Source organism: Vespula vulgaris, chromosome 23 (assembly GCF_905475345.1).
Source record: "Vespula vulgaris chromosome 23, iyVesVulg1.1, whole genome shotgun sequence".
Classification (NCBI taxonomy): domain Eukaryota; kingdom Metazoa; phylum Arthropoda; class Insecta; order Hymenoptera; family Vespidae; genus Vespula; species Vespula vulgaris.
Window position 1 is genome coordinate 1,730,359 of NC_066608.1, and position 27,134 is coordinate 1,757,492.

The following is a 27,134-nucleotide window of genomic DNA, read 5'->3' on the forward strand; positions in this document are numbered from 1 at the left end:
CATTTCTTGACTGAGCTATATAGAAATTTTTGTTTTTTCTTTGCTTTTTTTTTCTCTTTCTTTTGAAGTTCTTTCTACGAAGAATCATCGGAAGCTTCGTCGTTATTAATAACTTATGTATGTATTCTTTTAGCTTACGAAACTCTGATCGGCTTTAAATCAGATTGGTGATTTTATTCGAGCATGTCAATGCCAGGACAGTCAGGCGCTCTGAAAGCAAAGTTATGATACGGTTATAGTCGACCACACGGACACCCACCCGGCTTACTACGACGGATATTACCGAATGCTTTCGAAAGCTCGTATTTTAGGGTTTGCACGATGAATATCAAATAGTAGCTCTCTCTCTCTCTCTCTCTCTCTCTCTCTCTCTCTCTCTCTCTCTCTCTCTCTCTCTCTTTTAAATCAATCGCTCTTATAGATTTATGTTCTCGATGGTGTGTTCGCGAAACGATAGGTAAAGATGTACAGTATGTACGATATTTAACGAATACTGTTATAGTAGATTCTTCACAACGTAAACGATTTATTTTCTATGACGTTTTGTAAAGAATTTTGGAAAGATTTCTCGAAGTGAGTCATGGCAAAAACATTTTTTCACTCGCAAACGTGAATTTTCTTTAGGAAACGTCTAGGATATAAATCAACAAAAAATTGATAACGCACGCGCGTTCGTCCCTCAGCGAAAATCCGTGCTAAATCTACAATCGCCATAGGAAGGAAGAAGGGTCCATGTAAGTGCTTCCTTGGTATTATATTTATACCTATAATTTTCAAGAAGCACATTCACGACAAAGGAATAGCAGCAATAACGATTCACGGCTTTATCAAACTATTGGTATTCTATACGAGCATCGTATGCGAGGTCTCTAATTTTAGAGCTTTTCATTTCCCAATACTAACTTATTCCAAGTCGAATATTTCAAAATTGCTCGATGAATGCTTAAGTAGAACAAAATTTTTATAAATAATTCTTATATACATACATATGTATATGCATTTTATTAATTATTAATTTATATTATATTCATATTACATTATGTATATGTGTTTTATTCTTTTTATAATTTAATTATAAAGCATTATTAAAAATTATATCGGTCAGAAAATAAAGAAACCTTTTTTGTATATTGAAATATTTTATTGAAATTCTACGTGTCACTTCGCTTCGTCGTACATAGCTTTATCACGTACCGTATGTTCGATCAGAGCTGAATAAAATAAATGTGCTCGGTCAAATTGCATGAAAAATTTCTCGTTCGTCCATCCGTTAAAAACGAATCTCTTTGTCTATAGATCTGTTTGTAGACCTATAGAAATGAAAAATAGTTTACTAGAAACTATCAAGAATTTCAATAGAAATACAGTTTCGAACTGGTTTGGAAGTACGTTACTTGTCATTCATTTTTCGAATGTACTCAACCACGATTGTATAATATAAATATTGCATATAATTTAGGATGGAGAGAGAAACGAGGATTTTTAAATACCTTCTCTCTCTCTCTCTCTCTCTCTCCCTCTCCCTCTCTCTCTTTCTCTCTCTACCTCTCTCTCTCTCAAGAGTTTTATATGAAATAAAATTTCTTCAAAATACTTTAAAAGTGAGAAAAAGAAATATGGACGTTTCTTTTGATCTTTTTCAAAGTAGATAAACAATTTTATACGTACATTACAGAATTTATCTCGCAGAAAGAAAAGAAGATATAGAGATAGAGAGAGAAAGAAAAAGAAATGGAAAGAGGAAGAGAAAAATAGATTCATAAGTTAGAAATTCGAGAATTCGATAGTTGTATACCAAGTACATACATACCTATATACCTACATATATAAGTACAATATATATAGAGAGACTGAGTAGATGTGCGTGGAATGCGCGGGAAGTAGAACCAATTGAATCCTGCTGGTCAGAACCACTCCGCCGACATCAAAAGCCTGTCGGAATGTTAGTTAATTTCGTATCCGAAGCAAAAGAGAAAGAAAGAGAAAAAGAAAAGGGAGAGAGAGGAAAAAGTGAACAGAGTACGATGGGAGAAAGAAGGGTTAAGGGTAAAAGAACAAAATGTAAAGGAATGAAGACGAGAAACTGGACGCATGTGAAAGAAAAGGAGATAGAGATAGAAATAAAGATAAAAATGAAGATAGGAACTTGAAAGAGGGAAATGTTCGTGCATATTCAAGACGAGGGTTTCGTTTTCGCACCCTCCTGTTCGCTTATGCGAAAAAAAAAGAAGAGTGCTTAACATCTCGCCTTTTTTAACCCTTCTCATGCGTCTCTTTTAAAGATATTCTCTCTTAGTAAGGTATACTGATTTACAACTAGTTTCCCACTGTATATTGACTTTTGAAAACAGATGGATAGTAGAAAATTTAACGAGTGAAAACCAGCAGAAATTACTTCCCTTTCTTTTTTTCTTGTTTTTTTAATCCGCTCATGCGGAATAATTATTGTTTACACAATCCCGTGTTACTTTTTTATCTTCTATTTTTTATAATTCCAACTGCATCTGTAATGAAAGAAAACAGGACACTTATCACGTAAATACTTAAATATTTCATCGTATTTATTTACGTATGTATTCACGTGTGCATATATGCATATAGGAGAAAGAAAAAAGAGAGAGCAAATAAAAAGAAGTTAATTTATTAGTCTTGCTTGAGTGATTTTGTGAAATTTTAATTATAGAGACTTATTACAGAAAAGGAAAGGCTTTAACTGGCGTGTTGAACCATTATTAAAAATAAATTAAGATCGAGGTTATCATTTTAACGATTTAATATAAAGTAATCTCTCGATCTATTCCAACTCTTTGATCGATAATTTTTCATTTTAATTATTTCAACGGGAATCTTGATGAGGAGAGTTTAGGATCGAATTGAAAATATAGAAGATTCACATCCATTTGATATCATCTCCTCGATGTTTCGTACGTGTGGTACGTAGGTACGTATAGTACGTACGTCCAGCAATTAGTATGCTTTTTGGAGCGTAAAATATATCTAGCTGTATACTGCAATATCACCCAAGGCGTAGATTCAAGTGAACCTTCTCTCTGAATGAATCTTGTTACTTCAAAAGGAAGATATCGATTAGATAGACATTCAAATTCAATTTCCATGTAACATAATGTATGAAATATATAGAATTTATATATGTTTGTGTGTATTTGTATCATTGATATATATATATATATATATATATATATATATATATATATATATATATAGTTAAGAAAAAAAATTTTTTTCAGTTTTAATCGATCGAATTAATTAGGATTATAGAAATCTTTTTAAATACTTCAAAGTTATTACCGAGCTTCGAAAGTAAGAGTTCCACTTCTTGATAGAAGACTCATAAAACTTTTTTTAAAGTTATTTAAGGACGGATAAAAAGCTTCGGCAGTTTGCATTTAAAGTAGAAAACGAACTAGTCCAAGTAAGATACTCGAAGTATGCCATCTTATACATATTAAAACAAAACATGCGATACGACGTTGTTTAATGATGATGATGATGATAAAAATCGATTCTCCATCTTTTCGAGCTTCGTATGATCCTTCTCGCAAAAAGGAAACGCTAGCTTGATCACAGAGCATAAGAGACCAAAGGGAATAGATTTTGGCTTTTACTAACATCTAAAATGGAAGCACTCTAGAGAAGGCATCAATGAAATATAACATCGTAAACATCTTGGTGCAATAGTATTTCTAGTTTTATTATTCATACAATTTTTATAATCGCACAAGTTGCCAGTAATATATTCAATTTATCCTTTTCTTTGTCTTTTTTTTTCACTTACATACTAAAATTAAAACATAATAAAAAGAATGTATCATTCTAACATCTCGACGGAGCTTCTTAAAGAAGAGAATTTTGCGAAAGGAAAAAAATAGATTCCTCCGTTATCGATGAACGGTAATATAATTCTATCCAACGAATGGTAAAAATGTTTAGACAGTAAAAAACTGTTGTTTCTTCTTTATCAATTGCAGATAATATATCCTCGGTTATAAATCTTCGTGTTAATCGATTTTATATATGATATCACAGAAACACACACACATATATATAGCAAAAAAGAAAGTATTCGATTTGTTATAAATTCTTTTCCTTCCCTTTTTTTGACATAACGAGAAGAATACAACGTTATTCGATGAAATATATATCGTGCAATTTTTCGTGAGAAGTTTGTTAAAGAGATAACTCATTCGCGATCTGGTTTATCGACCGAGCTCGCTAAAAGAAAAACGTAGCGCCAAAGCCATTGGAACGGCACATGCGCGCAGGAGAAAAAGACGGTATCGAGCCAGGCGAGTGTCTCGCCCGTCAACAGACGGTGCCGCATCGTCAGTTCCTTCCACCGCGCCTGGAAGGCGTCCGGTTAGCGGAGCGTTCTCTTGCGTTGTCCTCTGTTCTGGTCATACGACTCCGAAGAGAGACAAGCCTATTATCATCGAGTAGATAGATTTTCGAGTAGAGAGGAAACTTGAAGAAGAGTTCAACGAAGCATCGAAGCTTCGGTCAGAGAAAAAAAAGAAGGAAAAAAAAAAAGAAGAATACGAATAATAATTATAAGAAGAAGAACAAGAAGAGGAGGAGGAGGAGGAGGAGAGAAAAAAGAAAAAAAGGAAAGAATGGAACGATTAATCCGATCGTTACAACTGCCCGGGTCCGACCGGTAATTTCTCTCATTAAGGAGATCGGATCAAACGGTAAGACTTCTAAGCCACGGTGCACCTATTTGGAACTTAGTTGTGTGTGTGTGTACCTTTATACGAGTGCCTTTCCCTTTCTTAGATTTGTGTATGTATATGTATATGTATATATAATGTGTGTATAATGTACATACGTGGATATATATGTGTATATATATATATATATATATATATATATATATATATATATACGTATGTGCGTGCATTCGTAAGCACGCTTATACGCAGCATCAACTACGATGAACCGCTCCTTTTTCTCCCTCTTATTCGATAATCTAATCGTCTTACGTCTTCTAACATTAACTTTCAATGTTATCGAAATAATATAACTCGTTATATTTTCACTTTACATTTCATTTGTTATCGCCAAGTGAGGTTTTTAATATAGAAAAAAATAGAAAACAAGTTTTCATTATTATCATTATTATTATTATTATCATTATTATCATTATTATAATTATCATTATCATTATTATTATTATTATTATTATTATTATTATTATTATTATTATTATTATTATTATCATCATCATTATTATTATTATTACGTATCTTTTACGTAAATCCACTTTCGGAGATCGACAAGGTTCGTAATAGGAATTGTAATTCCTACGTGAACTTTAAATCGTTCTCATTAGTCGGAAGAGTGACGTCTAATTAAAGGAAAGACACCTCGCGAGTCGGCGTATTGTCAACGGTGTAACACGCTGCCGTCCTTTGCCCCCACCTATTACTCTTTCTCTCTCTTTCTCTCTCCCTCTATTTTCTTTCTTTTTCCTTAATCACCAACCATTCTCCCTCCTTATTTTCTCAAAGTAATACCATGTTCACAAAAGCGCCCGCGTACTAAGCATGGAACATTGTCTCTCTCTTTCTTTCATTCTCTCCCCCTCTCTTCCTGTCCCTCTCTTTTTCTGTCCCTCTCTCTTTCTGTCCCTCTTTCTCTTCTCTCTTCTCTCTCTCTCTCTCTCTCTCTCTTTCTTTCAAATACGTAGCTAGTACGCGTGGCTCTGTCGTACACAACTTCAATGTAGGTATACTCATACTTACGTACTTAGTTTCATACGTGCTCAACATACGTGTCATGACTGAATTACTTAAAGTAGAAGGGAAAATGAAAGAATGAGAAAGAGAGAGAGAGAGAGAGAGGGAGAGAGAGAAAGAAAGAAAGAGAAAAAAATAAAGATAGAAATACTGATTAGCAGTCGTGACGAACCTCGAAGGATTTCTGTATGACTATGGGAAGGTGGTTCGAGGTGAAAGAGAACAATTGGGTGAGAAGGAGAGACAGAAAGAGAGAGAGAGAGAGAATGAGAGAGAGAGAAAGAGAGAGAAGGGTGGTCGGAGGGAGAAGGGGCTGAAGCAGGTTGGAAGACGAGCGGAATAGACGACCCTGACTTCGAAGTCTTCCTGTAGGATTTTCGAGGTCAAGGAAAAGTCGCAAGCGCTGCGTCTACTCGATATCACATTCGATTCATTTAACTTTTTTTCTTTTTTTGTTTTTTTCGAAGATACGAGAAAGTGAAACTTTTGTCGATCATTGAAACACATGTCTCGTCGGAAACATCATTTTTCATTCGGTATCTTCTATTTTCATGGCGAGTTGAGAAGGTAAACTCTTGTTAACGAGAAAAAGCAGTTAGAACCATAGGTGGTCTCCCCGAGCTCGTTATTTCGAGTCGTTAACTTAAATCTTTCCATTTTTCTTTTCTGTTCGTTTCTTTGTAAGAATCGAAATAGCTTTTATGGTTTAATGATAGAAAGGAAAAGAACTATTTCTACATTTTACGAGGCGTAAGCGCATTTAAATGAAATGAAAATTCATGAAATTTAATTAGTACGTTAATTAGTTTATCAATTAGAGAAGGGAACGAAATCAATTAGGGACACATACATTGAGCACATAAAACTAAACTCTCAGTGTGGTTGTGTAATGTTTCTTGTTTGGTACATAACAACATGATAATAATGATAATAACAATAATAATCATTCGCTAATGAGCGTTCGGAGTTGAAACATTGATAATGGAGGCGTGTCTTGCCAGGTTTTATCTACTTATTATCTGAAAAAAGAAAAAAAATTGATCTCTCTGTTGCATTAATATTCATTGCTTAATAAACATTGAAACGTGAAGATACATATCGTGATAAATCATAATCCGAAGTTTATAAATCGAATAGATGATCTATCGATCTTTTTAAAAAACTAACGTAAAACATCGAGCATTCAACATAGCGCGAAGCTTTTGATCTGCTCATGATGAAAGCACAGCGGGTAACAACCCTCGTTTCTTCTCCATTCTTCGTTAAGTGGCCATTAAAGGTATTAAGTAATTGAGCGGTCAATGTCGCGTCAAACGTGTTACGTTACGTTCATCCTTCGTAGCTTACGGGAAGTTACATAATTATTGATTGACGATCCTAGGGCGCTCACCCATCCATTCGAATTGACTAAGTACACGAAAGTTTACCTTCTATGTAACCTAATTTTCTTTTCACTTCAACGAAAAAAATTTAATACCGTATAACTAATACTATAATATTTTTTTTCAATATAATAGAAAATTACAAGTAAATTATTTTTGTAAATAATTAAAATAAATTTCCGCGCGCGGAGATTCTATTTTTACTTATTCTTGAATACGAAATAAAAACGAGTGTTTCGACGGTAGAATTATGCATACATTATTCGAGTATGCAATTTCAAAGTTACATGAAGTTTAAGTATGACAAAAATAAGGTTAATAAAAAAAATGATGTCTACTTGCGCGTGTAAAAGTTCTTTTTCTTTTATTTTTTTTTTGAATATAAAATAAAAATGTATGTTTTGACGGCAAAATTATGCGTATATTTTTTACATTTGAGTATGCAACTTTAAAGTCACATAAGAATTAAGTACAATAGAAATAGAGCTACAGAAAAAAAAGAAAAGAAAAAAGAAGAAAAAATAAAGTCTACTTGCATGTATAAACTCTTTTTCTACTTATTTTTAGATATGAAATAAAAACGAATGTTTTGACGGCGGAATTATGCGTTACACTACTGGAGTATACAATTTCAAATAGTCACATAAGGCTTAAATACGATAGAAATGGAGCCGAAAAAGGAAAAAGAAGAAAAAAAAGATACTATATACTACATATTGCATACTACATACTACTTGCGCGTGAAAGTTCTCTTTTTACTTGCATATTACTGCATATGAAGTAGCAATGAATTCGTTTAATTAAACAATATTTTATAAGTGCATGTGCAGTTACAAAGTTACATGAGCGGTTAACTAGAAATAAGACTACAACAACAAAAAAGAAAAGAAAAAAGTAATACAAGGTTTACTTGCGTGCGACAATTATTTTTTATTTTCTTATTTTCTCTTTTTTTTTATTTATCTTCTCCTCCCTCTCTTTTTTCATTTTTCTCGCGATGGCACATTATTTTCACTTGAAAAAAAGTTTTGCCATTTTCCAGGCTGACGTAGAAAAAAAAAGAAAAAATAAAAAGTAAAAAAGAGAAATGAAAAAAAAGTCCTTGTGTGCGCGAATAATTATTCCACGCACTTGAGCTCTCGGCAAGGTACTAGAATCCTTCATCGTTATGACGCGTCGTTAATACAATCGTGGGAATAATTCGTTTGTCGGGCGAAGCAGCCAAAAATCTATTCGTTGAGCAATGAAGAGATAAAAGCATAAAGCTAGCACGAGACACGTCGCTCGTATGGATACATTATTTTCGTAGCACGGTGCTGCTCATCTGTTTACACTTTTCGTGTACACAAGGTTTCGGTTTGAAAGACGTAAGATCGTGCCATGGCACGAACTCTACGATATTATGATCACGGATTTACGTAAAATCAGCTGTTTTCGATCATACGTATATAGTTTCAAATGAAAATCAAATCTAAGAGACACACATAGTCCGATAGGCGCGAAATGATTATCGCAAATATTATGTTTGGCTGAAACATATTAAATACATATATGTACATTATATAGATAATATTGTGTGTGTATATATATATATATATATATATATATATATATATATATATATGTCAGTGATAAACACATACTTTCACATTTCTCCAAGCTTATCGTAAACTCTTGACATTCCGTTCTTTACGATCAACATAACAGCCTACTTATACGTTCGACTATTCTTAGAAAGCGTAGAAGAAAGATATTGACAGACAAATTTAGCGCGTAACTTATTTTCGTACGTTAGGAGAAAATAATTTCTCGTTAATGGCCAACCATTAGAAAGATGCCACTCGGTGAAACGTCATCATCAGAGCATTTACGTGAACGGGAACATTTTTCTCTTTTTATTTCTTTCTCTATCTCTCTATCTCTGTATCTATCTTTCTGTTCTCTCTTCCTCTTGCTCTTTCTTAAAACCTTTGAGATGATCGTTTGATAAACGCCTCTGGCTACTGTCGACTTAGTAATAATAGTACTAGTAGTGGTAGTTCCTTTTGATAAAGATTAATAGCCGAAAGGAAGAGGCGTTTCTACGAAGAAAATAACAAGGAATGATTTCTCTTAGTATAAAAGCGTTCACGAGGATAATCATTTTTATCAAGGATAAAGTATCAAACGAGAAGAGTACCTTTTTGCAATGTCTCTAATTTCAATCTTGTCTATAAAAACTAGTTTTCTTCCTATCAAAGGACAACTATATACATGTATATATATAACGTTCGAGAAATAATTGTCAAAGAAAATAAATTCTAATAGTTTCTTTTAATCGATTAGATGAAGAAAAAAAAATAAAGAAAAGAAAAAGGATAGAGATAAAGAGAGAGAGAGAAAAAGAGAAAAAAATCAAATGGAAGATAGAACGTACGTAACTTCGATTGACGCTTTCTAAATATATATTCTGTCGTACTCGATCGATCAATCGCCATTCGATAGAATATATTCGCGAAAAGATACGACCGGACGTTGTTATAATTACCTTTGTTTCAACGATTCTTATTCGGCAAACGAGTTACGTCAAATCAAATTAATGTTTGCACGGGAAAACGTAAGATATGTATATGGTATGCATGTATGTAATATCTATGCATACGTATGTGTACATATATATATGTGTGTGTGTATGTACGTGAGCGTATATTTCTTTTCTCGTTTCTTTTTTCTTTTTCTTTTTTCTTCTCTCTGTTTTTTTTTTTTTTTCTTTTTAGTATACCAATTAAGATAAGACACTGGATAGAGATAAGAATTCGGGATGTCCGTGTACGATAAACTCATGCATCGATAGCTAGTTTAACGATTACAAAGCGAGCTAGAAAGACTCGCATAAGTTAGTGTCGTGCGTGCCGATCTTTTAATAGACACTTAGTCGAAGAAACGAAAAGACAGATAGATAGATAGTTCGAATAATACTAAGCAATACACGGCAAGCATTATATTTCTATTTTTTTTCTTTTTCTTTTCTTCTATTAGCCATCTAACTCTGCTCGGTCATACGAATATACGAGCAAATAAGCGATGATCGTTGACAGCTGTGTTGACGTGTTAATCGTAGAAAATACGTAGTTCATTAGATATCTTGATCGTGTTTTCATCACGACACATTCGTGTTCCACTTTAATTATAGAAAGTAACGTCGATTTCGTGTTATTTTTTCAGTTTTGTTTAGATATTCGTGTATTTCCATTAAACGTTGTATAATTCGATGCTTTTGAAATCGAATCTATGTATTTACGTATGTATACGTGTGTGTATATATAAATATATATACATGTACAGATATATTATCTATATACATATGATATATATATTGAATATGCGAATCAAAGAGCAAGCGAATTTCCCGGATCATTGATTTTATTAAAGACAGGACTGAATAAACGGTACATGATATTTTCGTATAAACTATTTGACTGTAACTGTCAAATAAGCATTTACGATTGAAAATTCAGCAAAATCTGAGAATCTATATATAAAGCGAAATTTCAAAGGTATCTATGCGTGAATGTGAGTGTACGTATATATATATGAGTACGAGTGTGTGCGGAAGAGAAAGAGAGACCTTGAGGTTTAATCTTCGCGAGCAAGCGCGCGAGCGTACCAGCGTCATATCCGTGTGTCTTTCTGTGTATATGTGTGTCTGTACGTGCGTGTGTGTGTGTAAAATGCATTAAGTTTATATTCGATCTTTCGTGTCGTAGGTACCGAGGGAAAATAAAATGAGCAACCCGGCCCGGAAGAGACGCTCTTAACGTCGTAAGTTTGCTTAGCTCGCTTTCATAAGCTCCGCTCCCTGAGATTCTTTTATGCACCCCTAGAGATAAAAGTGCCACATAAACTGGAAGGTCTTCCCTCCCTCCCCTTCAACTGCAATACTTTCCTAAATTGAGTGCTGAAATTTGAACGACTTGTTCTACAATCTGACACGTTGCAAGCTTTTTCATAGTTCTCAATGGCACTACCTTTTTTTTTCATTCTCCCTTTTTACATTCGAACAATGGAACGTGATTAATTGTTTGCTCGACGGTATAATTAAAAAAGAAAAAAGGAAGAAAAAAAATTTTTTTGATGCGATTCTCAAACAAATCTTATATATCCTATATTGAATCTGACATAAGATGATAATCACTTTTTCGTTCTTGTGGATTCATTATTACTGAAAGAAAAAAAATGAAATAAAAAGAACGAAAAGAATAAGAAACATGGATAACTCCTACGAACATCGTCCCAACACCTATAGCTGGCATTTCCTTTCGTTAGTTCCGCTTAGTTAGTGCATGAAGTTAGTAAAGGTCAATCGGTGCAACGATGCTAGTAAAGAAAGAGAGAAAAAAAAGCAAAAAAACAGGAAAAAAAAGAAAAAAGATAGCTTAGGCTTTGACGTAGCACACCGAGTGTCGGTGTGTCGTGTACTGCCTAAAATAATAACATCCTATGCAGATCTGGGCGATCTCTCTCTTGGTTTCTAGACCGTTATCAATATCGAATCGCTTTGAAGCCTGGAAAGCTTTCCGCTTCGTCTAATTCTATTTCGTACGGAGAGGTTTCGCGTCGGTGTTGGAATTTTCAGTGAAAAGAGGAAACACACGTGTTGCGAATCTTCGAATTATATTCCTGGATAATCCTCATGGAGATCTGTATACGTGTGTACCTACGTATGTGTGTACGTATGCATGCCTGTATGTATGTATGTATGCATGTGTATGTTTACATGATTCGATTTCTCGGGAATAAAGGTTCTCGCCAAACGACGTGAATAAGAAGAAAAGGCTCGTTCGTAAAACTCGCTATACCTCGGAGAGGTCAGCTCCCTGACTATGACCTCGCATAAAAGGAATAACTTAAGCAAAACGTTCCTCTTGGAATATTAACAAGGTTCATGCGTTATACGTTTACTCGTTCTTGTCCTCGTAAGCGAGTAAAGAAAAAGTCGAGTTTGCGAATGACAACGTGTGTGTGTGTGTGTGTCTTGGGGGGTCATGTATGTGGTCGTGTATATGAGATCGATGAGAAAAATAAAAAGAAAAAGAAGAAGAAGAAGAAGAAGAGGAAGAAGAAAAAAGAGAAAAAGAAGCTCGACGAGAGATGATAAGTCGAGACTGGCTAAGAAACTCGAGTGTGTCTCGCATTTTCTTTAGAACGGGGTTAATGCCCGATTGAGTTTCATAAAATATCATTAAGGGATGACATATGTATACATGTGAATATCTATCGGGGTCGTGAGTTACAAGATTGCTACACCTTGTACACATCGTCGAATGCATTTTCAGATAATAAAACGCGGTAACGAACGTATGGCTGGCTGCATGCTTTTTCTTCCTTTTCGTTTTTTTCTTCTTTTTTTTTCTTTTTATCGCTTATTTTTATTTTATTTTTATCGTCTTATTACGTAAGATCGTTGAAATTATCGCGCATTAGTACGAGATAATCGATCGATCTTGGTTTGAAAAAGTTTCTTTTCCTTTTTTTTTTTTTTTAACGATCGTACCATCGCAAAAAGAAAAAAAGAGGAAGAAGAAACGCAAGAAAAAAGTGATGTTTAATTTTAGAAATAATTTATCGCGTTTTTTACAGATATAAGTACATATTTGAAAATTTTTCAATCGATTACTGTTATACAAGTTAAACGTTGAAAGAATAAAAGATAAACGAGCTAACGAAAGATTTTATGGTATCGTCTTCGATCTTTCGTCAGAATCCATTCGAGGGAAGAACTAAGATCCGGTCTTTAACTTGGAAGGAGAGTACAGGGAAAGATGACGAAGAGATTCGAATTCAACTGGCAGATCGAAGTGCCGGAAGCGCTTCGTAATGGATGCGTCTTTGATCGATGGTCCGAGGAGAAGGACAATACGGAGCTTGAGATGAACTGTATGTTCAAGGTCGACGTGTACGGTTTCTTTATTTATTGGCAGAGCGAAGGAAAGGTGATGTATTCGTTTCCATTATATGTACCTACATATGTCTTGTCATTTCTTTTCAACTACATTATATATTTTGTATTTGTTTAATACTTCTTTCCGTTTTTTCTCTTTTTCCTTTTGTCTTGATACGTCTTTCCTTAAGTATGTTTTTTCTTCAAATGACGAGATTATCTTCTTTCATTTCCTCTTTAGGACGGTGATGTATTAGAACTGTGTCAAGTGAGCGATATTCGTGCTGGTGGAGTGCCAAAGGTAAATCAAATAATTCAGAACAATCTTTCTCTAATTATTTCTTTTAATTATTTTATTCGTACGAAAAGAATACTTCTTAAACATTTTCTTAAATGTACGATGCAAATTATTTTTACGAGGTTACGTATGAAAAACGTATGTACTTAACTCTTGTTAAAGGATCCAAAGCTGTATGATAAATTAGTTTCCAAACACGGTGAGCTACTAGATGAAAAAAGTTTGACCATCTGTTCGGGCGTCGATTACACCAACATCAATTATCAGCACGTCGTTTGTCCGGATGCCACGACCGCCAAGGTAACGCTGATTACGATAACAGTACCGCCACGAGCTCGTTAACTTTTATATCGCATAATGGAGCTGACAATTTTGTATAAGTATACATCGTGGCACGTGGCGACGTTATGTGTTTTCTATTCTTTCTTTTTATTTTTTTATTTTTTCGTTTCCCCTTTTTTCTCTTTCTTATTCTTTCTTTCTTGTTTTTTTCCATATATGTATACTCGATCATTATGCACGATATGACTGACCATTTACATCCGATACATTTCATTGACATTAAATGACTTTTAAATGATCGTGATAAAATGTTATTCAGTATTCCGTTTCACCAATTATCGTCTATTATCGCTTGCAATGTTAGTAAGTACATGTTGATGGATATACGAAGGAAAGAAAAAAATGAAAGAAAAAAGAAAAAGATAAAGAAAACATGAGTATAATTCGATAATGATAATAATAATAAATGAAAAAGAAGAAGAAAAAAAAGAAAGAAAGAAAGAAAGAAAAAATTCAACAGATTCATCTAATAGTTACATGTGTATATGTTTTATTTGCCGTGATAGGTATGGTTGGACGGTGTACGATCGATTACGCACAACGTGAAAGCCAACAACTTTTGTCCGCTGACATGCCTGAAGAAACAGTAAGTTTGCCAATAAAATTGCATTCGGTTAAAAAGCGTTTCGAACGATACGCACGTAGAGCGTAAACAAAGGTAGCTTCTTCGTTCTGCGTCACGAAACAATTAGTCTCGAAGCTTTTACGCAGACGATATACCTATATAAGTTATATAAGTATGTATGTACGTACGTAGACGCGATAAAAGGATTCCCCACTAAAGAGAGACGACAATTCCCTCTGAAGATCTTCCTTCCTCTTTTCCGGTAAATATTCATTCGTTGGTATTAGGTTCTTCCATTAAAAAGGAATGTCCAATTGAAAAATTCACCTTTGTGAATTTACTTTGACAAAATTATCCAATGCTTTTGTAAAGTAGCTCTCTGTCTCTCTCTCTCTCTCTCTCTCTCTCTCTCTCTCTCGCCTTTTTTAAACTTCAGTGAGAAGATGAACGATCCTTTTTTGTCCTGTTTTAGTTGGATGCGACTCAGAATGTTGGTCGATCCAAATGGAAAAGTTCCGGTGAGAGTGGTCGCGAGGACTTTTGCGTCTGGAAAAACTGAGAAGCTTGTCTATCAATGTCTCTCTGATTTAAATCTACCAAGCGGCAAGGTATTTATCACCTATCTTTCAAAATGGAAAATTTTTATGTTTCAAGATATATATATATATATATATATATATATATATATATATATATATATGTATGTATGTATGTATGTATGTATGTATGTATGTATGTATGTATGTATGTATGTATATGCATATACATCTCTATATGAGTAGAAAGAAGGTAGAGCATATATATATATTAATTTATAGCCGCAATAAAGTGTCTTCCTTTTACCTTTCAGAATGACGTTATAGAGCCGGACGACTTTACCTTCGATGCATTTTACGCTCTTTATCATAAAATATGCCCGAGGAACGATATAGAGGAGCTCTTTCAATCGATGTGAGTAAGAAATATTTCCTCGGAAAGAGGAACAATTCTCGGTAACGATATTCTGTGCATTGCACAATTCAAATAATCAACGATGAGATTACGCGAATGAGTTCCCTGCTAACGATTATTTATTCGGGAAATTTCAGAACACAAGGAAAGGCAGACACGATAAACCTCGAACAGTTGATTACCTTTCTCAACGAGAAACAACGTGATCCGACCTTAAACGAGATTCTTTATCCTCTTTACGACGAGAAACGAGCGTTAGAAATTATCAACGATTACGAGCAGAATGAAACTGCCCGAAATCAAAGTAAGCCGAAAAAAAGAACATTCTCTAGAAATTTGTTCATTACAATCTTTTTATTTCTTTTTTATCTGTCTGTTTCTTTCTCTATCTATGTATCTATCTACTTATCTATTTCTCTCTATTTATCTCTGCTTGTATTTTCTAGAGATTCTTTAACACTCTAAAATATCTATCACCATTCACTATATTTCGAATTAGTTTATACCTTCGAAACGGCATCCTTTCAGAAACAATCACGTCCTTTCAGAAACGATGACGAAGGACGGCTTCATAAGATACCTGATGTCGGATGAGAATGCACCGGTGTTTCTAGACAGATTAGACGTATATATGGACATGGACCAACCACTGGCGCATTATTATATCAATTCGAGCCATAACACGTACCTGAGTGGTCGTCAGTTTGGTGGAAAGAGTAGCGTCGAGATGTACAGACAAGTGTTGCTTGCTGGTTGCAGGCAAGTTATATCTCGAAAATAAATTTCATAAATCTCGACAAATAAATTTCATTTCATGTGATATTAATCGATTTGTTTTCACGAAAGATGCGTCGAATTGGATTGCTGGGATGGAAAGGGAGAAGACGAGGAGCCAATAATAACTCATGGTAAAGCGATGTGTACTGACATACTCTTCAAAGACGTCATATATGCTGTAAGAGATACAGCCTTCGTAACATCTGAATATCCAGTAATACTCAGCTTTGAGAATCACTGTAGTAAGAAACAGCAATACAAATTAGCCAAGTATTGCGATGAGATACTTGGAGACCTACTATTAAAGGAACCCCTTAAGGATTTTGCCGTAAGTTCATTTTGAATCAAGGAAAAGAAAAAAAAAAAGAAAAACATTTTACTGAGAAATAATCTTATATAGTTGAAAATATGAATATTCATGAAGTACTCGGTGATCGTAAATATTACATCGATGATTATCGGTCCGATAAAATTTCATCGGCCGATAAAGATCAGCTGTCAAACATATAATAATCATGTACTATGTCGTAAAACAGCTGGAACCGGGGATACCATTGCCATCGCCTAACATGTTGAAGCGTAAGATACTGATTAAAAATAAACGTCTCAAGCCAGAAGTAGAGAAGCAAGAACTCGAACTGTTCAAACAAGGGCAATTTGTGATCGAAGATGAGATTAAAGAGGATGCAAGTGCGCCACCTGTCGTAGCTGCAGTCGTTGAACAGCAACCTTCGAAGGTAAAAGTACTTTATAATAAATGAAGAGATAAGACGATCGAAATTTGACCTTGTTCGATGGCCATACTCGAACTATGCGGATAATAACGTTTCCGCCTTGATCTTCAGGATGAAACTTCGACGGATTCAATGACGTCATCGACAACAGGCGTTCAACAACAGCAGTCTGGCAGCGGTCCAGCTGGTCTCGGCGAAAGCTTGGAACTGGCTGTGGCTCAACCTTATACCGGAAGTACGACGAACGTTCATCCGTGGCTATCTTCCATGGTCAATTACGCTCAGCCTATAAAGTTTCCGGGTTTTGACGTCGCCGAACGTACGTTCGTTATTGATTATTACGATCTTTATATCGATTTTATAAAGAAATTTTATTCCTACAAAAGGATATATGTGTCTTGTACAGAAAAGAACATTCACCATAATATGTCTTCCTTCGCGGAAACGGCTGGACTGAACTATCTAAAGACATCCGCCATCGAATTCGTAAATTATAATAAACGGCAAATGAGTCGGATATATCCAAAAGGTACTCGTGCGGATTCCTCGAATTACATGCCACAGGTAATGTTGAACCATAAGCATTCCCTGTACAGGGAATAGAAAAGAATCGTTGAACTAGTCTTTTCGGTCGATCGATCGATTGTTCCAAACTAGGTCTTCTGGAACGCCGGTTGTCAAATGGTGTCACTGAACTTTCAAACGGCGGATCTGCCAATGCAACTAAACCAGGGCAAGTTCGAATATAATGGGTCCTCTGGATATCTCCTCAAGCCGGATTTCATGAGACGTGCTGATAGAAGTTTCGATCCGTTTGCCGAAAGTCCAGTGGATGGTGTAATCGCTATACAATGTAGCGTACAGGTAAAGTATCGTTAATGATTCCTCAAGTATACATACATATGTGTGTGTGTGTGTGTAGCGCTCTATCATATCTACGTAAAAAATCTTTTTTGTGTCAGGTAATAGCGGGCCAGTTCCTTTCGGACAAAAAGGTTGGTACCTACGTCGAAGTAGAAATGTATGGTTTACCAACCGACACGATAAGAAAAGAATTCCGTACAAGAGTCGTACCAGCGAATGGCCTCAATCCGGTATACAACGAGGAGCCTTTCCTCTTTAGAAAAGTTGTATTACCGGATTTGGCCGCTCTAAGATTTGCCGTCTATGACGAATCAAACGGAAAACTTCTTGGCCAAAGAATAGTTCCTTTAGACGGTTTGCAATCTGGCTACCGTCATATCTCTTTACGCACCGAAGCAAACTTTCCTATGTCTCTGCCTATGCTCTTTTGCAATATAGAAATAAAGATCTACGTACCGGATGGTTTTCAAGGTGAGACGGTAGATAATTCATGATTGATTTTCACTTTTATATCGATGTCTCTTACTCTCATAGAATTTATGGACGCTTTAACTGCACCCCGAGCTTTCAAGAAAACTGAAAGCATGTCGCAAAATAAAATGCGCGGGCTTGGAATCGAGGAGAGTGACAGTAAAAGTAGCTCAAATTCTATGCCTACTAAGCATCAAGAAGCTGCGAAGCCTAGAGGTAATCAGAGAAAAGAAAAAATATAGAAACCACGTCTTACTTCACTTTTAAAATTGAATTTTCGATGGATCAATAATCGTCAATTGTGTTTTACACAGAGGAAATAAAATTCGATCCGATCACGGTAGAATCCTTGAGGTTAGAGAAAGGTTATCAAAAGGTTTTGAGAAAGCAACAAAAGGAATTGGAATCTTTAAAGAAGAGGCACCAGAAGGAAAAGATGTCCGTACAAAAGCAACATTGTGTTGCGATAGAAAAGATAATCAAAGGGAAAAAGTAAGCCTTCGAATATTTTCCTTTTTCAATAGAAGAGTCCGAAGCTATTATACACCCCTTAGCAATAATTTTAATTCGATAAAGAAAAAAGTTTTCTTTTTGTTATTTAGCAAAGCAGAATTATCGAGAGATCCTATCATACGACAAGCCGTGAACGAGCAAACAAGCCAATGGTCACGATTAGCTGATAGACAACGTCGCGAGGAACGTGATCTAGTACGAGTTCATCTCGAAGAACGTCGTATGCAATTAAGGAAATTATGTATGACAGCTCAGGTAACACAACAGAAACAGCTGACGGCAAGACACGAGCGTGAGATTAAAGAGATGAATACGAGACAGGCTAAGTTATCGGTCGAGAGTATGAGAGAGGTGATGAATGATAAAACCTTGAAGACACGAGGTATCAAAGAAGGCAGACTTAGGGAGAAACAACAGAACAATACAAAGAAATTCATGGAAGAACGAAAGATAGCGCAGATGATACAGAACAGGGAGAAGGAGAAGTTAAAGGTCATACACGAGAAGCAATTGGAGGAGCTGCAGAAAGATATGAATGCGGTAAGGGACGAGGTATAGTGATCAGATTACGATAATCGTATATTATTCGGGCATATTATTTTAATATTATTATCAAAAGTTCAACGTTCAACGCTATGTTAGATATAAAAAAAAAAAAGAAAGAAAAATATTCGTAGTATACGAAAGCATGATCTTTTTTTTCTTTATCTTCTTTTCTTTTACAGATCATGGATATGTATAAGAACGAAGAAATGGAATATGAATTGGGACCGAAGACCGAATTTTACGCGTGATTCCTTTTCGATTTCCTTTCAACGACTGCTCCAAGTCACGAGACACCGTCCACAAGGGACGAACATCCTTTTAAGACCTCTTAACTATGGGATACGCGGTATCAGTAATTATAATTGGAATTGGGATCAAGCCTCATTAGTTGTCGTTCACGAATCTTTCGTCGTTCATACGTAAGTCCAAGAACGCTGAAAGATACGAAAACGTCAAGTTAATCAAATCTAACGTACCTAGTTAATCGTTCTGAATATTTTTTTATAAAAAACGGAACAAAAAAAAATTACAAAAAAAGAAGATAAAAGATAAACAAGCAAATAAGCAAAAAAGAATACAGAAGAGAAAAAAAAGAAAAAGCAGTATATGTATATATATACATATATATATGTGTATATATAATATATATATATATATATATATATATATATATATATATATCTTGTACCTCCGCATTATGTCCGTCGCTGCGCGAGCAAACTATTTAGGATAATAAGAGAGTCAATACAACTAAAGTGATCTAGTCAAATTCTCCTATGGTATGTTATAAGTATAAAATATTCTATACATATACATTTATGTGTATATATGTACATATATATATATATATATATATATATATATATATATATATACACGTAGGTATGTATATGTATAAGTATTTTATATGTATATATATGTCATGGTACAATATAAGGTACATGAAAGAAATACAATAACGATATATAATATAAAAAGAGAGTATATATATATATATATATATATATATATATATATATACTATAACAACGTGATGTAACAACCAGGCCGTTCAAACTAACACACCATTGAATTTATTGAACCAGATATTTTTTGATTGTCGAGGCTATTGTCAGATTCTATTGAACGTGCGTATATGCGAGAAAAAAAATCTCGCATGGATGCACGTATCTCTTTATGCCTAAATGTCGAAATAATGCTACAGTCTTTAACTGTGATGATATCACGACCATATAAACAATATGATTCTAATGTTGAGATGAAACTTTCATTGAAGAAGAAAATAGTCGATAAAAATATATAAATATATCGGCGAATAATAGAGTATTAAATAACAGCTCCTTGGAGTAATTTCTTCGGACTGAATGCGTATAATAATAAAAATACCTATATTAATATATATATGTGTATATATATATATATATATGTATATATATATATATATACCACTTTGCGAAAATCGTTCATCTTTTTCAGAAAAATTTATCTCTTGGTCCAAAGTGGGTGAACAAATCGTGAGCCAAATATCACTGTAAATAGCTTTAAATCGGAGCCTAGCATAACGAAAATCACAAATACCACGTCGTTGTTTTCATTATAATATAACGTTATTTAAATATAAGTTGTTATACTAATTTATACGTACATATATGCGTACTTCTGTGTAAGATTCGTTTGTACGTTACTTAAGTACGTACAACGACACATATACGTACGTATATGTATAACAAAAATGAAAAAGAAAAAAGAAATGAAAAAGAAAAAAAAAGGAAAATATATATATCTATAAAGACAAAATAAAAGAGATTAATAGTCAAATATCATAAATCGTTTATTGTCATCAATAGTTATCAACAATATCTATGAAACAACTAACAAGTTTTTATTCGTAATGTCCTCCAATATGATCGTCATAATGACTGTCATAGTGTTCGTCGTAATATGAATGATCTGCCGTTTCTAAACTGTGATAGGCCGGTGATAAGATTCCATCGAAAATTGCAACTTCTACAAGTAACCAATTAATACATACATATATATATATATATATTATTATTATTATTATATTTTTTTTTAGGAAATTTGTGATATGAATGCACTGACAGCATTATTATTTACCCGCATTTGATTCACCAACGTGTCCCAATTCATTCGCATGTTCTAAAATTGGGACGATATCCGTATCATGATGCTCTGTCAAACCCAAATCACTCACTCCGTCCGCGTAATCCGATGAAAGTGACACATCTCCGTAATTATCGACGTGTACGTTTTGATAGCTGGTTGCACCATGCCCGTGATAAATCGCTCGAAAATTCGGAAAATGTTCGTACTCTAATTGACGTGGTATTCTCGCAGCGTCACACATGGCTATTGCCACGATATACAACTGAATGGAACAAAGCAGGAAAAAAAAAGAAAAAAAAGGCATTGAAAATTACGTCAACGTTTTCAGCGATTACTCGAATTTTTTACATTCTTCGAACGAAAATAAAAAGTAAAAAAAAAAAAAGAAAAGTGAAGAAAAAAAGAATAAGAAAAAAGAAGATTCTTTTTACGAGAAAAATTAAGACAAACTCACAAAATGTTTCATAGCTGTTAAGGTAATTTACTCGTTGAACAGACTCGCTATTTCTACTGTGCTAACTGAAGAAGCAACGTTAGTTTTATACTCGGTTTCCCCGAAAGAAATGTCGAAATATCTGATGCGAATATCCATGCTAAGTACGAGCGGATGTTTATAATCAGCAGTACTCCATGGCGTATCTTCTCTAGGACAGGATACATCGGTTTCATGGTCTCGAGTTATATACGTGGGTATGGGAAGGTTGAGATTTGGTCTAGAGAGCTAAACAACGTGTACGTACGATGTATGGTTTCAAAACGTAGATTGAACCTTAGTTGCCGAAGCCATTGTGCAATCTACTGCGTAGCGTTACAAATGTATGATGAAACAACGCGGAGGATTCGTCGAAATCTCTTAGAAACCGTACACATAATTAGTTTTCTATCGTATCATTGATTTCCTAGGAGTATAGATAATAACCACGTCTAACTTTAAAATATTCTTTGAACAGTTCCTAGAGTTTACACAGTTTTCATTTCCAAAGAAGTTTCTTTTATCTCGTGAATAAGTAAGATAGATATACGCCAGGTTGCTGGAGTGAGATACTTAAGTTACACGGTTACTCTGGCATGCTTAGGAAAAAATTAAAAAACTCGAGTGATTTCGTAAGAGAGATAGTTAGAAAATTTGCCAGATTCAACAGACGAGAGGAGGATGTTCGAAGAATAATGGGCTATTTTAAAGCGCGAGCGTGGGATATGATAAAACTTAATATTGTCGCAATTACGTAAGACAGATTATTTATTGGTAGAGTGTAGACATTACAAAAGTGCATTTTTACTAAATTACGATCGAGAAAGGCGGCTCATTATGGCAGTTAATTGTAGCTCGGTAGGTTTGATCTATTTCGATTAGGAAATATCTCGTTGTTTCTTGCGAGCTAGGCTGTCTCTCTTACTCCATGATGGTTAAGAGAATCGATGGCGATTAAATTAGTTTTTCTCTCGGCTTCGTGTGATCCCTGTGATTTCAGTCGCACATAGGTTTCGCTATTTTGACAATAGCTGGGGGTGGATGAACTGGAGCAGGTGGAAGATAGACGGGTGGGTGTACCATTGGAGGCGGTTGAGCAATTTTCACGTAAGAGACTGGCGCTGCCTGTATGTGGATAACTTTAGGTTGCGGTGGTGGAATGTAGGAAATAGGATGTGGGGCTGGTTTTTGATATACATAGCCTGAAACAGCTGGTTTTTGATATACATAGCCTGAAACAGCTGGTTTTTGATAAACAACGCCTGGCTTTTGATAAACCACCTGAGTTTGTACCGCTGGTACTTCGTATTTTTTCAAATAAATTTTCGGCATCTCGTACATCGGCTTTTGATAAACCGGGGCATAAGAATACATCGGCTTTTGGTAAATCACTTTAGGCGGTGAATACGATGGCATCCATGGTTTGACGACCGATTGAACCGGATGAACCGTATACGATGGTGCATGAACGGGTTGATAATTTACTACCTGCGGCTTCACGTAAGTCACCGATTGTTTCGGAATAATTGTGTAACTCGGTTGATGACTTGAGATATACTGTATATGAGGCGGTGCTTGATGAACTGTCACTTCCTTTTTCGGATAACTAGGCTGTTCATAGGCTTTTACGAGAACAGCTGGTTGATGATATGCGGGAAGATGGTACTGCGGTGGACAAGGGTCTTGAACGTAGCCCCTTTTCAATTTGGACAATGAAGAATCCATTGTACCAGAATCCATCATGTCCATATGAACGCTGTGCGAACGAACGCTCGCCAGCCATAACAGGCATGGTATCTAAAGATTAGAAAGGAATATATATACTAAGAAAAAAAAAGAACGATTTTCTTGCTTCAGGTATCGTTTTCTATATAAATATGAAACATATAACGAGCAGTCGGGGCGAGCAGGGTGACAAGATTTCTCTTTTAAAAAGAGTCCGGTCTAATAAAAATATGCAGAAGCGTGCGAAGTTTCCCTCGTGCCAAAGTAGATTATATCGTCGAGTTAGAGAAAAGCGTCAAGGAGAAAAGCGTTTCTCTGATGCGTTTCGCTTACCAGTAACCTCAGCATGATTAACTTTGTCTTCTTTTTATATTCTTCAAATAGTTAGTATAAGATGACCGATAGAATGAATGTTCTGAACGAAACTAAAAGCGCGTCGTTGGTACTTGCCTGTTTTATAAACTTTTGCTCGAGTCAGGCGGCACAAGTTTCTTGTTGACCGAAGTCGATTGAGATTCCCTTAAGCGGCGTAAAAAGCAGTTGTTCTGTGCTCATGCCCTGTAATGATGCAATTGCTCGCGCCCCGGTATTTCCTGAATAAATTCTGCGGCTCTCGTAAGGAACGTATGTATATATGTATATATGTACGTACATACCTCGGGTACGACCGAGTAGTTGACGTTCTATACCGGCGATGGTTTACGACACAGGGACAAAACCATTTAAAATTGGCGTGCACAGGTAGGAGTCGAAGATCGCTCGAGGTATAGCCCGAAGGTAACGATCATGACGATAATCCGATGGTTGGAACAACGTATCCGCATTTTCGAGTAAAAGCTAAGGATCTTTTTCTATTGGACGATTTTTTTTCTTTTCCTTTTTTCTTATTTCTTTTTTTATCCTTAAGGTAGAGAACCTTATAATACTGTTCTTTGCCTCGGGCCTATTGAGCTAATAAATTACGAAGTGATCAATGACGTTGTCTTTACAATCGCCGTGAGTTATAACCACGTTATGAAACGGTTATAAAAGCTGTGTTTAAAAAAAAAAAGAAAAAAGAAGTAGAAGAAAAAATAAAGAAACAATCGCCATGTTCAATTGAATTAATGATCATCTCTCGATAAAGATGCTAGCCGCGGCAGTTCTTTTGTTTTCAATCTTACAGTTAACGGGGTCAGTCCGTATCTCACAAGTAAATGATTCTTGGATTAAAAAAGGTAATGTTGCAGCGGTAGAATGCAGTTCGCTAAACGCCTTGGTAAACCCACAATTAAGCTTCGTACTTTCGAATCCTTTCAGTCATCCAAGCGATCTGGCTTAAACGCTCATGTCACCCGAGGGAGGAAAGTGATCACCTAACGACCCGTACAACTAAACAATTTTTATTTAACAAAGAAACAAAGATACATTGTATAGAAAACAAGTAAAATCATTATTTACAAAACGTAACACTTATTAAATATATTTTGAACTATAAGTTACTCGAGTAACGCGTAAGGCTATTTTTAATCTTCTTTTTTTTTCTTTAATTTAATTAACATATCCTTTTTGGCAATAAATTTGTCCAGTTTACGTGCCCCTTCACGTCAATGTTTCCAACCATGTCCTTTACTTTGATGATGGAAAACATGCTTATAAACTGGCACATGGACCGGATATGGTTTTGGTATCGGTACTGGAAAATGTTTCTCGACTGTTACTGCATAAGGCTTCTCGACTACGTATGGTACCTAAAAAGAGTTTCTTTTAATTCATGCATACATATATGGACCTTGCGGACTTTCAATTAGACGAAGAAAAGTAAGGATCGAAAGTAATATATATATATATATATATATATATATATAAAATCAAAGTCGATAAAGTAGAAATTACAGTAAACTGTGTTCTCTGAAACGTTTACCCATCGATCAACACTTACCTTCTTTTCAACCACGTATGGTTCAGGCTTTTCTACAGGAATCTCAACGTGTTTAACTACTTCCACAGGCACCGGATGTGGTACTGGTACCTGTACCTGATACGGTTGTGGTATCGGTACTTTAATCTGCTGTGGTATAGCAACTGGTACTGGGTGTGGAATCGGTATAGCGTACTTCTTATAGATCGGTATTTCCACGGTTTTAGAAGTTTCGTGATAGGTAGAACCACCATGGTCTTCATCGTAACCGGCCCAAACAGCAACCACCATACTGGCTAAAATCTAATTCGCAAAGATATATTATCAATGAAAAATTATAATTATTAATGAATACTTGTAAATTTAAAAGATTACGATGACTCACTATTAATAAATTTCTTTCAATATCAAGTATTTATTAATTATTGATAATTGATATAATTGAATTTATTATCGAAAATTAGATTTGATTACTCACGAAAAGTTTCATCTTTCCAAATGACTTGCGCGAAGGTAGCACTCCCGCAAATCCGTTCACTGTATGTTTCACCGTCTCTTTGGTACTTTCAAAGTCACGGCCAAGAGTTTATATACCGATGCAACTTTCTCCCTTCTCTTCATTACAACAGTTGATGCTCGCTCGGGTGCTCGACTGCTTGGGTGAGTGTAGAGCTGTCCATCATACGTCTGTACAAATGTAACCGTGACTCGGAGTGTGGATTGTTAGGTGCAACGTTCTGTATTGCATTTATCATACTAAAACCTATTATTATTTATGCATATCAATCAAAAGTAAATGAAAGTTGGTTCATCAGTTTCATATAGATCATCGTCAAGAAAAAAACAAAAAGAAATCAAATCGTTGGAAAACCAAAAGTAATGTTAATATATTAAAAAGAAAAAGAAAAATATAAAAAGAAAATTATGTTTTCATTTTACTTATGATAAACGATTTTATTATGATAAAATATATTGAAAGTTAAAAAGGAGAGAGTCGATCTCTATTCTTCTCTTTCTCTCTCTCTCTCTCTCTCTCTCTCTCTCTCTCTCTCTCTCTCTCTCTCTCTCTCTCTCTCTCTCTCTCTCTCTCTCTGTTGGGTATATTTTTTAATAAAAGTTATCAAAGTTATCATAATCGGTCTCTCTCGTCGATAGAAACGTGAAAGAGAACGAATTAACTGAAACAGTGTAACATAATGTCACGGTCTAATTTTCTTGATTAACGATCTGTGAATAATTCCCTTACTATCGAATATATATTAACGAGAAAATATTTAAATATCGATGGGTATGGGGAAAGAGAAAGACAATAACGTATATGCATGTAAATGTAGTATTATCTGGATTTTCAAAAGGTCATAAAGTTCAGCGAAACGTAAAAATACAGAATTCAAACTCATCGAATATTCCACAATAGATCTTTTCAAATATAATTTAACTAATTTGAACGATGAATGATTCAACAGACATACACACACATGTATGTATGTATATATATATATATATATATATATATATATATATATATATATGTAAAAAGAAATTCATGATTAAAGGACATCGAAATGAGAAAATTAGAAGAAAGTTGGATCGAATTATTTCACGTTCTTCGTGTCGATATTAGATAAAATAAACAAAGAGAGAGGAAGAGAGAGAGAGAGAAGGAAGGAATGAGAGGGGAGAAAGGAAGAAAGGGAGAAGAATAAAAGACGAAATACGCTTACATTGAAACATTTATTTTATCTATATATTTTTGAAAGGTAAGATCGTGCAAGGGGTGTGGCTAGGTGA

At 34.9% G+C, this 27,134-nt stretch overlaps 4 protein-coding genes across 6 annotated transcripts; 1 reads left to right on the forward strand and 3 right to left on the reverse strand.

The window, feature by feature from the left end:
- The first annotated feature begins 4,321 nt into the window (after positions 1-4,321).
- Positions 4,322-20,937, forward strand: LOC127071765 (1-phosphatidylinositol 4,5-bisphosphate phosphodiesterase-like). 3 transcript variants are annotated; one of them, XM_051011393.1, is made up of 20 exons: positions 4,323-4,709; positions 10,885-10,939; positions 12,879-13,110; positions 13,300-13,359; positions 13,519-13,656; positions 14,205-14,284; positions 14,736-14,871; positions 15,114-15,214; positions 15,352-15,518; positions 15,763-15,973; positions 16,061-16,319; positions 16,528-16,728; positions 16,837-17,044; positions 17,132-17,289; positions 17,383-17,589; positions 17,688-18,060; positions 18,124-18,276; positions 18,375-18,552; positions 18,663-19,125; positions 19,299-20,937. In XM_051011393.1, exons 3-20 carry the CDS (start codon positions 12,940-12,942, stop codon positions 19,365-19,367), a joined length of 3,333 nt encoding a protein of 1,110 aa, XP_050867350.1. In that variant the 5' UTR covers positions 4,323-4,709; positions 10,885-10,939; positions 12,879-12,939; the 3' UTR covers positions 19,368-20,937. The 3 variants fall into 3 exon arrangements, with proteins under 3 accessions (XP_050867349.1, XP_050867350.1, XP_050867351.1); XM_051011394.1 differs by having other exon boundaries at positions 18,663-19,113; XM_051011392.1 differs by having other exon boundaries at positions 4,322-4,709; positions 16,837-17,289; positions 18,663-19,113.
- LOC127071781 (uncharacterized) lies at positions 20,926-21,873 on the reverse strand. Its single transcript, XM_051011427.1, has 3 exons — positions 21,701-21,873; positions 21,238-21,508; positions 20,926-21,126 (listed from the first exon to the last, which is right to left on the reverse strand). The coding sequence occupies exons 1-3, from the start codon at positions 21,710-21,712 to the stop codon at positions 21,002-21,004; spliced, it is 408 nt and encodes a 135-aa protein (XP_050867384.1). The 5' UTR covers positions 21,713-21,873; the 3' UTR covers positions 20,926-21,001.
- Positions 21,874-22,482: 609 nt separating this feature from the next.
- LOC127071903 (uncharacterized) lies at positions 22,483-23,844 on the reverse strand. The gene is made up of 3 exons (XM_051011714.1): positions 23,777-23,844; positions 22,972-23,515; positions 22,483-22,893 (listed from the first exon to the last, which is right to left on the reverse strand). The coding sequence occupies exons 1-3, from the start codon at positions 23,789-23,791 to the stop codon at positions 22,715-22,717; spliced, it is 738 nt and encodes a 245-aa protein (XP_050867671.1). The 5' UTR covers positions 23,792-23,844; the 3' UTR covers positions 22,483-22,714.
- Positions 23,845-24,809: 965 nt separating this feature from the next.
- Positions 24,810-26,540, reverse strand: LOC127071785 (MAGE-like protein 2). Its single transcript, XM_051011434.1, has 2 exons — positions 25,365-26,540; positions 24,810-25,173 (listed from the first exon to the last, which is right to left on the reverse strand). The coding sequence occupies exons 1-2, from the start codon at positions 25,632-25,634 to the stop codon at positions 25,030-25,032; spliced, it is 414 nt and encodes a 137-aa protein (XP_050867391.1). The 5' UTR covers positions 25,635-26,540; the 3' UTR covers positions 24,810-25,029.
- Between the last annotated feature and the right edge of the window lie 594 nt (positions 26,541-27,134).